At 36.8% G+C, this 15,265-nt stretch overlaps 1 protein-coding gene across 5 annotated transcripts in view; it reads right to left on the minus strand.

Annotated features, from left to right (window-relative positions):
• The window catches only part of MTMR1 (myotubularin related protein 1), a 38,141-nt gene that overhangs the window by 18,092 nt on the left and 4,784 nt on the right, over positions 1-15,265 (minus strand). Inside the window, exons 3-14 of one of the 5 annotated variants that reach the window (XM_068204960.1) lie at positions 14,516-14,539; positions 12,269-12,322; positions 10,823-10,898; positions 9,902-9,996; positions 9,588-9,695; positions 9,093-9,194; positions 8,319-8,402; positions 7,585-7,734; positions 6,663-6,851; positions 5,988-6,173; positions 2,744-2,950; positions 1,898-1,990 (exon numbers count right to left, since the gene is read on the minus strand). In XM_068204960.1, the coding sequence (XP_068061061.1) occupies positions 1,898-1,990; positions 2,744-2,950; positions 5,988-6,173; positions 6,663-6,851; positions 7,585-7,734; positions 8,319-8,402; positions 9,093-9,194; positions 9,588-9,695; positions 9,902-9,996; positions 10,823-10,898; positions 12,269-12,322; positions 14,516-14,539 (1,368 nt within the window). The remainder of the gene's footprint in view (positions 1-1,897; positions 1,991-2,743; positions 2,951-5,987; positions 6,174-6,662; positions 6,852-7,584; positions 7,735-8,318; positions 8,403-9,092; positions 9,195-9,587; positions 9,696-9,901; positions 9,997-10,822; positions 10,899-12,268; positions 12,323-14,515; positions 14,540-15,265) is intronic. The other 4 variants (XM_068204961.1, XM_068204963.1, XM_068204962.1 and 1 more) reach the window with 4 other exon arrangements.

The following is a 15,265-nucleotide window of genomic DNA, read 5'->3' on the forward strand; positions in this document are numbered from 1 at the left end:
ACCATAAACCCAAGGGAAAATATAAGGCTGTCAAGGCCTAAATTTCATTGCCTGAAGCTATCTGGAAATTTGTATCTTAGTGGGAAGTTAGAGATTCTCTCACTGTTTTAAGGTGACTGTTTTAAGAATGCAACTCTTAGACCCCAAAGAGTCTATTTGCTTGCTTTAGCCCATGCCCAAACCAGAGCCCTTACACCCTCCTCCAGTCACTGAGCTTTGGAACATTTCATATATGTTTACCATGAATTCTAAAGCAGAAAACTATCACTGTTTTATGAGCAAATGATCTGCACAGTGATAAAAAGAATCCTGTTTTTCAAAGGTGTGTGTCAAGGTAATCACAGTCTCCACATCTATTCTCTAAGTGTTCAAGTCAACTGAAAAATTAAAATAAGTGGGCAAGAACTGTTCAAGAATAAGTTTTTCTATTTTTTTTTCCTGTGCAACATTAATGATTTTTCAATGTTACTGCTGTTCATGAATTTCAGAACAATTTCTGGATCCAGGTTTTGAACAGATGTGGTATTGGCAAAATGTTTCACAGATTCCTCCTCTTCCCCCATCCCTTTCTCTTTTTTAAACTAGAGGCAACTAAACTGTTTATAGCAAGAAATAGGAAGCAGCAAGGGAGATCACAAAAACAGAAGAGGCTGCTTTCAATTAAGGATCTCCCCAGAGGACTTTTGTTCCTACCAGGTGTTTAGAACTGCTCCTCTTTGCTATTGTTATTAGCTTTCCTCTGAAAGAGGGAAAGAATTTTTCACTTATTTTCTCCAGCCACACTAAACAGCACATTAATGCTGAAATATAGATACACAGAAAGTCCACACGACCCCCTGGACAAGGGCCCAGTATAACAGCAGGCAACTTTCATAACTTTCATCTTTCACCAAAGATGACTGTTTTGAATACAAGTTTTGGAAACTATGATGTAAGTTTTAAGAACCTCAGAACAAGAAGACTAAGGTAAGAGATCTGGGAATGCTAGGATCATATGGAACCAGACTGCTACCCTCCTCCCTTCAAAACAAATCACATACTAGAGAGATTTCAGTATAACAGCTTTTACCATAAAATCACAGACCCATGTTAGGCTTCAAGGAGGTAAAAAAAAAAAGGAAAGAAAAAAAATAGAGGGGAAGGTAAAAATCAAAGGAGTCAAGCACCAAGAACTTCTAAATCACTTGGAAATAAAGCCTTCAGGTGGCCAACCCATTTCAATAACACCATGAAAGAATGCCAATATAAAACAACAAAAAAAAAAGCTTAGGTTTTTGCTCATGGAGGCACAAATAAGGGAAATGAAGACTAAATCCATCCGATAACATTTCAGAACAAAAATGAGAATCTGAGTATTTTGGTATCTTAAGAATCACTAATTTCAGACATCTCCCCTGATCTAGAGGTAAGAGCAGTGATGAAGTAAGAAAACTTATCAGAGAAGAGGCTTGTGTGGTATAAATGCTGTCCTGTATACATAAGGATGAAAATGTTCACATTTGAGACATATAAAAGAACTCTCTACTACCCTCAGTTCACAATCAGCCCAGATTTTTGCTGTTTCTTAAGGGTAATATAAATCCATACAAACATTTACTCCACCAGTGAACATGCAACACAAATAATTTATTTCATCAACAACTCTTATTTATGCAAACCCCTTGTAAGCCTATTTTAAACAGAAAAAAATTGCTGGTATTTTGGTTTCAAGACAAAATCTCTACTCTAGCTCCTTGTACCTTTCAACAGAAATTTCCCTCTGTGTACATAGTGCAGCCACAGAGCAACCAATGTCAGCTAAACATGCTACTACTCTGTAAAGGAATGTATTCTACACAAATCATGTTTCCAAGATAAAGACTGATACCTCACAGAAATACACTCTTCAGCATCTTACCTGCTTTGTCATTTGCCAAACACAGTCAATGAACTGCAGGAAGATGGGAGATCTGTCAGCATCGGCATGATCATCATCTCCATGTCCCACTCGCTGGAAGTCAGAGCACAAAACACTGATTTCAGTCTCCATCCCAGCATTGCAAAGCTCAGGAACTCTTATATATGTTCTAGCAGTGAACAAGACAAGCAAGTAGTTTTTAACTACTAAAATGCATCCCAACATTAACTTATGGACGTGCCTTCAGTGCTGAGCAGAGCTGGAAAGCTCTACCAGTTGCTTCCCCACCTTCTACTGCACAGCCACTGATTTCTACCAGTGGGTGAAACAGGTAGTAATTTATTAGGACTGGACTGAAAAAATGGCTATTTCATATCCAACTGTCATAACTACATGCCATTTCTACTAAATAATCTTAAGAGTCAGACCCCACAGAATGTCATAACAATTTATTCTAATTCCCCACTAGCCCATGTGTTAAATAAACACTTCAACATTAAATCAGAGTAATAACTCCAGTCATTTTACACTTTAGAAACCTTAATTGTTTTCCTTGGTTCTCCATTTATAAGCTCCATAACATAAGTTACAACCCCTCATTCTCATAAAAAAGCCACATGACTTTTTCTCACCATTGTATTCAAACCACTTCATTTTTATTTACTTTATATGTCACATAGAGGTTTCTTGTTAAAAATGAATGGATCACAGATCTCTGACACACTCAGACCATTAAAAGGACACCAGAGACAATAACTAAGATCTAGCAGAGTACTGTGAAAAAACATGATATTCAAAGCAAAAGCTCTGAAGGTGACAAACTGCACACCAAATTTTCCAGCTTACCATTGCAAAGCGATGTCCAAAACTTATCCATTCTTTCTCTACAAGAACTTCAAAGCCCTTGATGGTTCTGTAATAGCTGTCCAGCATAAGCATGGCCAGTGCAGTGAGCTGTGCAGTTCGATCCCAGCCATCACTGCAGTGCACCACTACAGAGGTTTTACCAGATTCAATTTTATCTGCAATTCTTACTGCTCCAGCAAGAAGCATCTTAAACAGAAATGAAGAAACAAGCATATTAAATACTACCAAAACTTTACCAAAAAAAAAGAGGTTAAGATTTTATACTCTTTACATCGTTATGTTTTAAAATTTCAGATTAATTACATAATCATCCTGATGACAATGCTTTAAATTAGAGATTTCCAAACAGTGGTGTCCATGTTCCTAGAGGTACAAAGACTGTGTGCACTCTCTTGTCCAGAGATCTTACCAGCTCTCCATTACTAGCAGCACATAACAAATGAATCTGGGAATCCTTTCCCTAAATTAATTGATATTCTGTATTATGATGAAAACACACATACTGTAATCTATTCCAAAGAGTGAAGTTTTGAGGTTTTCAAAAGTTCATTTCACATTAATCAATCACTCTTTCTTGCTCTACTTTCAAGTTCAACTGAAACTACTGAGTTTAGAGAAAGGGACAAATCATACAGCTAGTCTGTACCAAAACACAACCCAAACACAGCCAGAAACCCCTGGCTGGGAGCCAGTTCTGATTTGTGGCTGCATGAAGTGTACATTGTATTCAGCTTCTGAGCTGACCATCCATAGCCTGGATTCCAGAGCAATGCAGGAGAGCACAGGACAGAGATGGCACAGGACTGAGGTCACCAGTGTGAACTTGTTACTCTTCTCCTCACTCAAAACCCCACCTGATGTCACTCTCTGATTTTTAAAAAACTTAAATAATCTGTCTCCTGTGAAGACTTGTCTCTAACATGACCTATCATGGCGCTGAAAAATATGTGGAAAAAAACCCCTATGACTAGAAATGGGACCACAGAAGAAATCCTATACTGCATTCCATCATCAGAAAATGGAATCTTGCAAAATATTTGCACTTTTCCCTTCCCAGGCATGCAAAAACATTTTCTGGGAAGTAGGAAAGCCAGCATTTGCTGGAGAAGCTGTGCACGAGAGCAGTCTTCAAACTTATTTCAAGAACCCTGTTTTAGAGACAGTTTCCATTGATTCTCTCTTTCATTGAACCTATCTTTTATGGTAGAACTGAAGGATCCCAGAGGGGAAATATCAAGAAACAATACAGAAGTGTCTATGAGAGAACAGAGTTTGTGGTATGAACTAGTTAACTGCCAATCATTTCAGTTAGAAAGCTCTATTGCATTAATATTAAAACAGTTTGGTCTTCAATAAAAGCAGAATATGAATCTATTTAACATACAGGTATGCACTAGCTTGCTTTAAAGAGAACACAGATGCCTCTGAAGGAAAACAGCTGGAAATAAACAACACAACAGGTACAGGAAATGACCAGGGAATAGGAGACAGAAAACACATTTACTATTACTTCAGCAGATATCTGTGGAGTATGTGAAGCACTTTATTCCACTTCAGACAACAGCCTTTAGAAAACAGCTTCCTCTAGAAATTTAATATTCTTTACAGATTTTTCAAAACTTGGTAACCATCACAGTATTTCAGTTAGGGCTCCTAGCGAATAACTGCCTTTGGACTGGTTTACAAAATGAGAATTGAAAAATAGTTAATAGCACAAGTTCTACCCTCAGACAGAAAATACTCCGGGTTTGCAATAAGCACCAAGTGTCTCATGTTGTTATCACTGTCTTCACACAGAGAGTTCTGGTGCCTTCACTCCTAGACCACCTCTGAAGCACTGTGGGTGCCAGGGGCTGGAAGGTGAGTTTCCAGTAATGCATTGCATTCAACTGGGACATGTCCACACGTTTGAGCCCAGAAAACCACAGATGTGTTCAGAGTAAAGCTGTGGATTGTTAGTGATACTGCAAGCCAAATCAAAAGCCAAGGAACTCTTGGAAGAAATCTCAGAGAGATACTATCAACACTGTTAACACAATAACGGCAGCCTTTAAGAAATCAGCCTGCAGTTTCTGCTGTCAGTACCATTAAAGTGAAGTAGCATGTAAGGGACAGATCCATGAAGAATGTCACACGTGCATCAACTCTTCAAAATCATTTAAATGAAATTTCCAATTGCTATGCTATTGTCACCTATCTGACAGCGGTATGAAAGTTCACTCCTGACACTGCCTAATCCAGGAACCCCACCAGAGCCAGTGGCAATGAAAGGTGACCACAAACACAATAAAAAACAACTGTATAAGGCCAGGCTGATAAGAAAAGCTTTTGAGATGCTTAGATTCACAAAGCTGTTTCAAATAGCTCAAATTCAAGCTAACATGAAAATTACACTGTTCAAAAAATAGCATTAAATTTGGCTCTTAATTTCGCGTTTGCTCCCTCTACTGGCTCTGCTGCAGTTGTCAGCAGGCACTGCTTAACAGAGTGTCAAACTAATGAACAATCCCAAACATGTTTTGCATGAGTGACAATTGAGCCAGCTGCTAATCAAACAAATTACACTCCATCCATATTATTCATAAACAGGGGATTGAATGTGGTAATGAAATAATCCACTCTATAATAATTTCAAAGGTTAGTGAAACTGACTGTAAAACTGAGTGTGGTAGTGATTTATTTTAATATTATGTTAAATAATAGGGCAGATGAAAGCCTGATAGATCACTGGTTACCAACAGCTCATGAAAATGTAGGTGCCCATCACAAGAACTGTAACTCTGCACTGAAGGAGGGAAGGATGAGAAAGACTGTGGAATTCACAGTCAAGTTCTTTTGGCAGTGGCTCAAATATACTCTGAAGTTCCCAGTGCATTCTTCCAAACAAGAGGGATAACCCTGGAAGCCCACAAACATTCCTTCTCAAGAAAATAAAACAGTGCAGTAAATATGATACTGTATTATTGGGAATTAACTCACTATCTGCCAGCACATAAAACTAGAAATACTAAGTTATTATAGAATTCTTAAAATGCTGCATTCTAAGTGATTATTTAAAAATAATTTCACAAGGTGAACTAATTTAAAAATAACTTTTTCACAAGGTTATGCTGATTAAAGCAACATGCTTTAGTTTCAGCATTATTTTAGCAATATTTTCAGAAGTGCAAGTTAAAAACATGATTTAAAAAGTAATTGATTTTCCACATCAAAAGCATTTTACCCTTATATATTCCAGCCAGTGTGTGGAGTCCACGTTTGACAGCCACCGAGTCTCATCAATAGTAGGGTAAACAATTTCTTTAAGTTTCCGCAGGGATTCTCTCATGACGTGTATGTTATGAATCTCCAGAAAGACCAGCTCTGCATTTGGGTAGGCACTTTCACTTTCATATCCTCCACCTTTAGCCTGTCATTCAAAAGGTAAAAACAGACAATGAGGAGGACATGTACAAGACTTCAGTATAAGGGGAAGAGAGTTATTTTACTCAAGTTACAGCATTTTCTCAGAGAAGTGATTATTTTAGTGCTGATAAAAACGTATTTTTGGCTTCTATTTTTCAAAAAAATCTGGATTTTTTTTTTTAGGTGAAAGAAATTCTAATTATAAGAGGCTACATTTGATAATACATCCACATATCCTCCCCTTTTTATTAATGAAAGTTTTGGTCTTCTGTGAGCTTTACTGCATAATTTCTCAGCTATATCTTCATGATGCCTTTAATTCCTGCCAGCCTTTCCAAAATGCTACAAGCAACTTACCTTCCTTCCCCTGTCCTCTTTAGGCACCCTTTTGTATCTCTTTTCAACATCAGATTCTCCACATTCTGATATCTGGCTCAAGCTTCAGCCTTGTAATAAGGCTGATGAACCAATGCCAGTTATGATACAAACCTACCTTGTTTGTATCTGCAACACTGTTTTGCCTGGCATCAAAGATGATAAGTTTATGTGACTGAGCATTGGCATCCATAATTGTCTGCAAATATTTTTCATCTTCCTTGCAACGTTTATCATTTGGGCCAACTGATGGCTGGCTGCATCGTGTTATTGTTGCTTGACTCTCAGGATGAATCCAGGATAACACCTGGAATAAGAGAAAACTATTTCATTTACTACACTACTATAAAAGCAGCAGGCCAGAGAAAACTAGACAATCACATTGCCTATCTGGCATTATCTCCTGGCAAATCAACAAATGCAAGTTTAAGGACAGGCTGATGCAAAAGCATATTGACAGCACACTAGCACTGACTGCTCATCCCAAATCTGAGCCTGAAATACAGAGTGATTCTAAACATCTTAGCTTTTACTTCTAACAGCAACTAAGCCTGTATTATTCTACTTGGGAAAAAAAGGGCAATGGAGGAATAAAAATTGCTTCCATGTGGAAAACTATAGACCTATACACTACCTTGCTAAGCATGAAAACCAACACAATCTAACATATTTAAAGGGGTTCTAATGCTACCTTGTCTATTCTCAAGCAAAGCACTATGGCTATGACACATTCTACTCTAAATCAGAACACAAGCTAATACATGCCAGAGCATGACAGACCATTGTGGCCTAGAAGTGCTAATCCAAACAAAAAACTTACCACATAGCACAACAGTTGTGCAATTAAACTCACACTTGAGTTGCTCCCTTCAGTTCTAAACCCATTGAGTCTAATTCTTCTTTCTTTGCCCCCCACCCCAATTCAGGAAGGAAGCCATCCCACTGTTGTTTAAAAAACAAACCCTAAAAGAACACTAATAATTTCTTAAAAGCTACAAATTTCTAAAACACTTCTATTCTCTTGTACAAATTTCACTTACAGGAACTCTCCCTTTTGCTCTAAATGCTGCCACTTTTGAGAGGTCATCATCCTTTACACTGGTTGGCACAACAAGAACAGCAGGGTATGTATCACAGAGCTCATAGCTGCTGTTAATTTTGGATATCTTCCAACTCTCATTGGGCAAGCCCTGTATGGAAACAAAACAATTTTGTATTTTTCAGGTTAGGCCTTTACATATCTGAGTTTAGGGCAATGAAAAATTTTCTGTGCTGCATACTTAAAAAAAAAAAAAAGGCATGCCCACATTTTTTTAAAATAAACTATAAACTTATGTCTTCATACTGAATCATAATCCAACAGAAGTCTTTCCTACTAAACTGATAAGGAAAATAACCATATGGAAAATGTAGATTTAAAATTACAAACTACAGTTACTCTTCTCTATAGTGATGCTTATTCAAATCAAAGTTTTTATAAAGCCTGTGTTTTGTAGAAACAGCACTTGAAAAATGTGGATTTCAGAACCATGTTAAGTTAGACCAATATGCTCAAGTACTCAGCACCTGTATCTCCACTAACTTTAGCAGGTGCTCAACACACTCAACTCAGGCCACTTACATTTTATTATCTAAACATGAGATACAGACAGTCAGTCTATGTAGCAAGAGCTGAAAATGATGAGTTTTCTGTAACATTTGTGATATTTTTTACTTGTTTAAATGCCTCTGGGGGCGATGGAGAAAAAAGTTCACCAAGTATTCTATAACTTACCTGCCTCTTATATTCTGCCATTGGATCATACACTTTCCAGCCATTAACAGCAAACTTTTCTTTATAGCTGAATGCAAAAAGAGGCTAAAAACAACAAAACAAAATCATAAATTACTGCCTAACAGTTTGTAATCACAGTAACTCCAAAACTGTCAACACTTCAGAAGGTATTTCAAATCTAAAGCAGACATAACACCTTCAGTCAAGACTGGAAAACACTGAGCTAGAAGGAAGATAGTTTTTTCCATTAAGTATGAGTTCCATTAAGTATGAGTTTGAAGTTAAAAAAACCAAGATAGGAAACAGAAAATTGAAGTTACTTGCCTCTGATCACATAATATATCAAGGGCAATGCGAAGATGAGAAAATTGGTGTCCCACTTCCCAACCAGTTCCTTACACAAGCAAATGAAATATAATTCTGCAGCAACTAATAACAAGACTAATTGTACCTATTTGTTGTATTAGATAGAACTTCTATATTTAATGATCTACTGCAGAAAATAAGAGACAATACATACATATTTTTAATCAGCAACATTAGGCAAACCTAGATCTCAAGGGTTACATAGAAATTAACTTCACCAACAGCAGGACACAGAGGTGTTTGATGAATTAATGCAAAAAGCACAAAGGGTCAGAGTGGCCTGCCTGCTCTGCAACAGATTTTATGAATCAACACTTCAAAGTTTGTTACACAGCCCTTGTATTTCCTCCCTACACATTCCCAAAAGAGGAGAGCCAGTGACAGCCTCCTCTCCATCTCAAGACTTACCAGCCCATTAGAAACAGGAAATGCACGTGTTACAAGGTTTTCAAAGATCTCCAGTCTGTTCTGCTCTTCCTGTTTATAGGCCAGCCGCAAATTTCTCATATCCTGTCAAAAATAAGTTACAGTTTTACTCTATGATAAATTTAAAAAAAAGAAAAAGCAGTTATAAGACATTTGATTGAATGAAGGCATAGCAACACTAAGTCACTGACATCACCTAACCCCCAAAAGAACAGAGTTCTGTAAGCATTCATATGAGATAACCAGGACTGTCATTAGAGATGCTTGATATAAAAACTGCCACTTTTCCTTTGAATTCACTCTCAGACAAAAGGCAGAAGTGTTTAAGACTGCTAGTATCATAGAGGAATTGAAATAAATGAAGCACGATTCAAATACAGGGAACTATCAGACAGAAAAACAGCACATGGGCTGGCAGATTCTTCTTACAGAAAAATGAAATGAAAACACTATTAATAAATCTCTACCATGGCTTACCTTGCAAACTATTTCTATACCACATGAATTATCTCCATGGCTCTGAACTCCAATTTTTTCAACCCTACTTATAACTCCAAGGGGAACATCAACAACAAAAGGCGGATCCTGAAATTTGTATATAAAACAAATAGATTTTATTACATTAGAAGAAATACAAATTAATATTATTCATGTGTGTTTCATTAGAGCCAACAGTAATTCCTGTTTAGTAAACTGCTGTGAAACACCACACTTCACTGAATTTGTCACTTTCTGAAATCTACTTCAGCAACATTCCTACCTGGAACAATAGGCAGACAGATAGTGCTTACCCTCTCAACACTTTTGATAAACATTCTGAAGTCCGTCACTGTGAGCGTACCACTGACTGCTCCCATGAATGGACAGATATACATAACATCCTTAGCTGGAAAACAGATCAATTAAAGCTTTGTTTTACTATTACAGACATTTGTTGCATAACAATCTATTTTGACTTGAAACTCACAACATTTTGGCAGCTCTGTAAGATTTTGATGCTTGACCTCTACAGTAAAGTCTATTCTTGCAGAGTTGTCTTTATCTCAACAATGACAGCAATCAAATTCCTCAGCCCCACTGCTGCTCAGCAGCTCCTGAGCACTTGGGCAGGGCTGCAGCAAGGGCAGACAGGTCCCCAGTATCTGCAGGTACCCCCAGGTGCAGGCAGCTCTGCTCCCTGCCCTGAGGTGCAGAGCACCCACACTCACCCCAAAGTGGCAATTACTGATCCACATGCACCCAATCTCCAAGTAATTCAGTTCTGTGCCCATATCTTTGGTTTCACTCCTTTTCACTGGTATTCTTTCTTAGCCAAATACTGCACTGCTAGCACGGAGCTTGCTGTCACATGCCAGAGTGAAATAAATCCCACTAAGTACTGGAAACTAAGTTTACCATAACTTCATCTTTTTTTCTGTAAGAATTTTGAATCTATGACCTATTCTTGCACCCCCAAGTAGAAATACAATACATACACCTCTATGGAACAAAAAAATCCTTAGGAGAAGAAATATTATCTACATGGAGCAAGTCATCCTCTGGATCTAATTTCTCCTTCCTACACCTGGACTTACAAGACAAAGAAAAGAAATCCACATCTAATCTTAAGTGGCATTAAATTAAGTAACAAAGGTCATAAGGAAGTAATATTCTGTTTTTAAATAAAGCAGCAATTTAATAGTATTCAGTGCAGCACTCAGTGGTACACTTACCAATAACTTTGATTGATTCTCCAGGAAAAAGTGGAGCCTCTTCCATCTGTGCCAGTTTGTTTCCATCCCGCAGTGCCTGGCAAAAATCCAAAATCATGAGTAAATCTCACTCTCCATCTGTACCACATCGATATATTTTGATGCAAAGTGCTTTTACTACCAGATTACTGGAAGACAAGTATGTCTTTTTTAAAATCACACAACTGTACTAAACAGTACCACAGTAAAAGAAAAAAAAAACCAAAAAAAAAACAACCAAACACAAAACTAAGAATTATAAATTTAACACAGACATACATGTTAGTAACATATTAGTAAGAAGCATTCATGCAATTAGTTTCACATGCTAGCTATATATAGCATACAAAAATAAGAATAAAATCAGCCCAAATTAGTAATTAATAATTTGTTAGTTTTGCTGAATGCAGGTATTATCTGGGGTATTTTATCTATTTGAGAACATTTTAAAGCTCTTTTGTTTTTTTTTCTTAATTCTAACGCTGCTTATTTAATATTTGAGTATTTTAATCTGAGAGAATTATGTGGTAGAAACTTTATTTATTTAACATTTTAACTTTGTGATTTTGATAGCAGGAAGCATCCCATGAAGCTCTATTTCAATCAATACCTTACTAAGAGTAATACAGGTTATGGAATAGGTTCACTATAGGAATTTTGGATCCAGATGGTCAGATTAAGAATGAAGTAATAACAAAATATAGAAGAACAATTAGCAATATTAACATAAGAGTCAGTTTAATAAATTTTCATTAAGGTAAATGGCTTCATTGCTGAATGATACTCGATGGATTCTTAGGGTCCTTTGTTGGCAACTGAGATTTACAATGTACTGAAGATTGCAATAAAACATAAAACAGTTTGTGGGCCTGTTAAGGACCATGTAAGAAAGTGATCTGTCTGAGGTCAAAATTATGAGATATTAGGGTCTCAATTTTTTACATCCTGAATAAATATCATGGGGTAACTTGTTACAACAAAAACTAATCCTCCCCTTCTATTGCAGCTCTGATCCACACAGAAATAACTGGCAGGATCTCTCTGCTTCCACACAGACTACCCCAAGCTCTCACTAACAAATAATTTCTAAAAATATTTCAGCTGATCTCTGGCTTCAGATTTCCTTGGAAAATTTTGGAATTTTACACTCAGCAGCCAATCACAAAAAATAATGTGCAGAGAAATGGCCAGTGCTTACAAACTGAGGGTGGATGTGCTCTGTTAGATGGGGCTTATGTTCAGTATTATATTTTAGACTACAGGACCTTACAAGAGAACTCTGCCTGGCATATAGCCAGTTACACACTAAATGCTTTCTAGGGCTTCTCTCTTGAGTGAGAAAAGTAAGATTTGTATGCACTGTATGAGTACTACTTTATAGTACCTTGCTACATAGTTAATGAATGAAAGATGAGTAAAACTTGCCACCTGATCAGGTTCTGCTTCAGAATGATAGCCATTGTGTCCATCCTGAATCTCCTGCTTTGCATGAGGCAGCAGTAGGGTAAGAGAGAAGTAACAGCAAAAAAAATTGCAGACAACAGGTGAAAGGACGGAATCTTATCTTTTTTTTGTTTCCCTTTTTAAAATTTCCTTAAAAAGACAGCATATACTTTAACTCCAGTTTAGCTTTCCAAAGTCTTCTACTCCTGGCACAAACTACTTTCCACAGCAGGGAATCCAAGCTATTAGCACCACCCTTTGAATGTTACTTGGCACAACACAAAATGAAAAATTTACTCCCTTTTTCACAAAAGAGTCAGTGCTGGTAGATAAGAACATGAAAGTATGTACTGTCTTTTTAAGACAAATAACCTCACAATGAAGAAAATTAATTTCAGTATGCCACATGCTTATCAAGAGAAGAACTTGAGTACAACTTGCAAGGGCAGCATTATGGAAAACTCATGCAATCTTTCACAGAAAAAAATAGGTCGACATCAAATAAAAGTACCTAGACACTTAAAAAAAAACTTTGCTGTGTAAAACATTGTAATTGAACTCTCAATCTTACAGTTTTACATATCTTTCTCGCAACTTCTATGTTGTTGTTTGAAACTTGGCCAGTAACTTTACAGAATCTAAAATTACTACTCATAGCAAAATATGCAAACAATTCACATTTTCATGGTAATTTATTTTTGCATCATTGGCAGCAAATCCTGAACATTAGTTCAATTTCTTTAATAAACATAAGGTCCTTCTGCACACCAGAGAGAAGCACAAATGTCATCGGGTCAGCTGAAGGAATTATTTTAACATGTTCAGCCAAAAATGTTCTTCCGTCTTCTTTCTTTAACAACTGGAGAGAAGTTGTGCTCATGACAATCTCTTACTCCCAGTTCAAATGCAATGAACTTCTCACTTGGTCAGACTGTAAAACCAGCTTCAGTCTAAATTTGCAAGTGTTTCTTAGAAGTCAATTTTTCTTTTTACAGTATTTCTACAGAACCCTCAAGAAACAGCTTAGAAGGAGAATTTCAGGTATCTTCAGATAATTTGAACTCTACATGAGTTAAAAAAGTTGCAAGTAATTAAAAAACCTTTTCAAGTTATAAAGTTATAATGTTACTAACATTTACGTATGGGTAGAATTCTGTCATCTAGAAATTACTTAAATTTCAGATCATAATTATGTTGTTTCTGAAATTAAAGAAAAGTAGACATTGTGATCTCTGGAAGAAAACCAGCAGGATAATGAGCGAATACACCAAAAACTTGAAATATATGAAAGACAAAACAGGCAGAGCAGACCATTCAAATATCAAAGCCTTTACACACAACTGGGAACAACTGAACAAAACCAGTTTTTGTTACTCAACTCAGAGCAATAATTTGAAGTGCTATCTCTTCAAAAGAAAAACTAAGATCAATTTGTGGATTTGTATGATTGGACTAAACACATCATTTTTAAATAGGTAAAAACAGATGAGAAAAAGAAACCATTCAGACTTCATCTCTTGGTTTCAGACTGAACAAGAGGTCTTTGTTTGAATAAGAGTGTTGGACGCATTTCATGAACAATGTCAGAACACTATCCAGATCATTTCTCACTCCATAAATGTTACTAAGAGAGAGGGGCAAGAAAACAAGGCATGCCCTTTTTAATCTTCAATGAACAATGGGCAAGTCCTAGACTCTAAATTATCATTAAAAAGATGTAGGTCATTGCACTAGTGCCTAACTTCAAACCTAACTCTCAATCCTATTACAGCTTGGTTAAAACTAATTTAAAACAAGCACAAAGGCAAGCATGAATTTGGAACTTATTTAAATAGGACAGACACAGACATAATGCTTTTACCACTGGTGTTCTTTAGCACAGACATGTTAGAGCTGCTAACACAGTACTCTGCAGTCTGAAGCACGTAAACCTGAATTGCAAGCATCCATTTTGTCAAAATTAATGTAACAAAACTGAAGTTAGTATTGCACATTCATAACAATTTTAAAATATTGCTCTCTTACATACTGACTTTCATTGCTCATGAAAACACTGTAATGTATATAAAGCATTTCTGTGGCAAAGAAGCTGCTGCACTGCATAGCAAAATGGTCTGACTGGTTCATAAAACCCATTAATGAGGTAAAGAACGCTTGACACACCAAGATCTCACACAGCACAAGAGACACACAGGTAGGAGGCTGTTCACTGCTAGCCAAAGGTAATCTTACCCGTATAACTGGCCTCCTGTACACCTGTTAGTTAAAATATAAAATATTATCCAATGAAACACATGGATTTGATTTGTTAAAGATACTATATCTTATTTCACCAGATTTTTGAAAGAACTTGACTCCCAAGCATTTTAATTCTAGCTGGATTTTGAAAGAACAAAACAAAACTATGCAGAACTAGTTATTCTCATTTGCAGAATTGATTTGGTCTAAAAAAAATCTCAGCCACTTCATTTTAGTGATGTAACAAATTCCAAGCTCTTTGGAAACATTCATTCTTAATCACCCTTTTATCCTGCTACACTGTGCTATTGTTAAAGAGAAGAAAGAGCCTGGTAATCCTTCTAGGTGGAAGACAATAAGCCTGCACTAACCATGAAGGAGAGGAACCGGACCTTTCAGAAAAAGATAACTCTTCTCAACTTCTGCAGGTGTTTGTAGTCAGCAATCTGAGCCATTTTCATTTATATGAGCCCCTCATTCAAGAACACTCTGCAGGCAGAGCATGTGTCTGAGAAGACACACAGAGCAGAGCTCAACTCAGACTGAGATCACTGCTGCTGTAGGGTTCAGCAAGCAAGAGCTCCCCCAGTGCTCTCCAGTTCTGACCATTCCATTAGCTGCCCCTTTGCTTCCCTACTCCCTGGTAAGGTAAATCACATAAGAGTAACATGACTAATGCTGTTAGATACAAGAATCAATATATTTACCTGGTTTTCCAAGCATATTAATTTAAACAATAAAAAG

This window comes from Anomalospiza imberbis, chromosome 14, assembly GCF_031753505.1.
Source record: "Anomalospiza imberbis isolate Cuckoo-Finch-1a 21T00152 chromosome 14, ASM3175350v1, whole genome shotgun sequence".
Lineage (NCBI taxonomy): Eukaryota > Metazoa > Chordata > Aves > Passeriformes > Viduidae > Anomalospiza > Anomalospiza imberbis.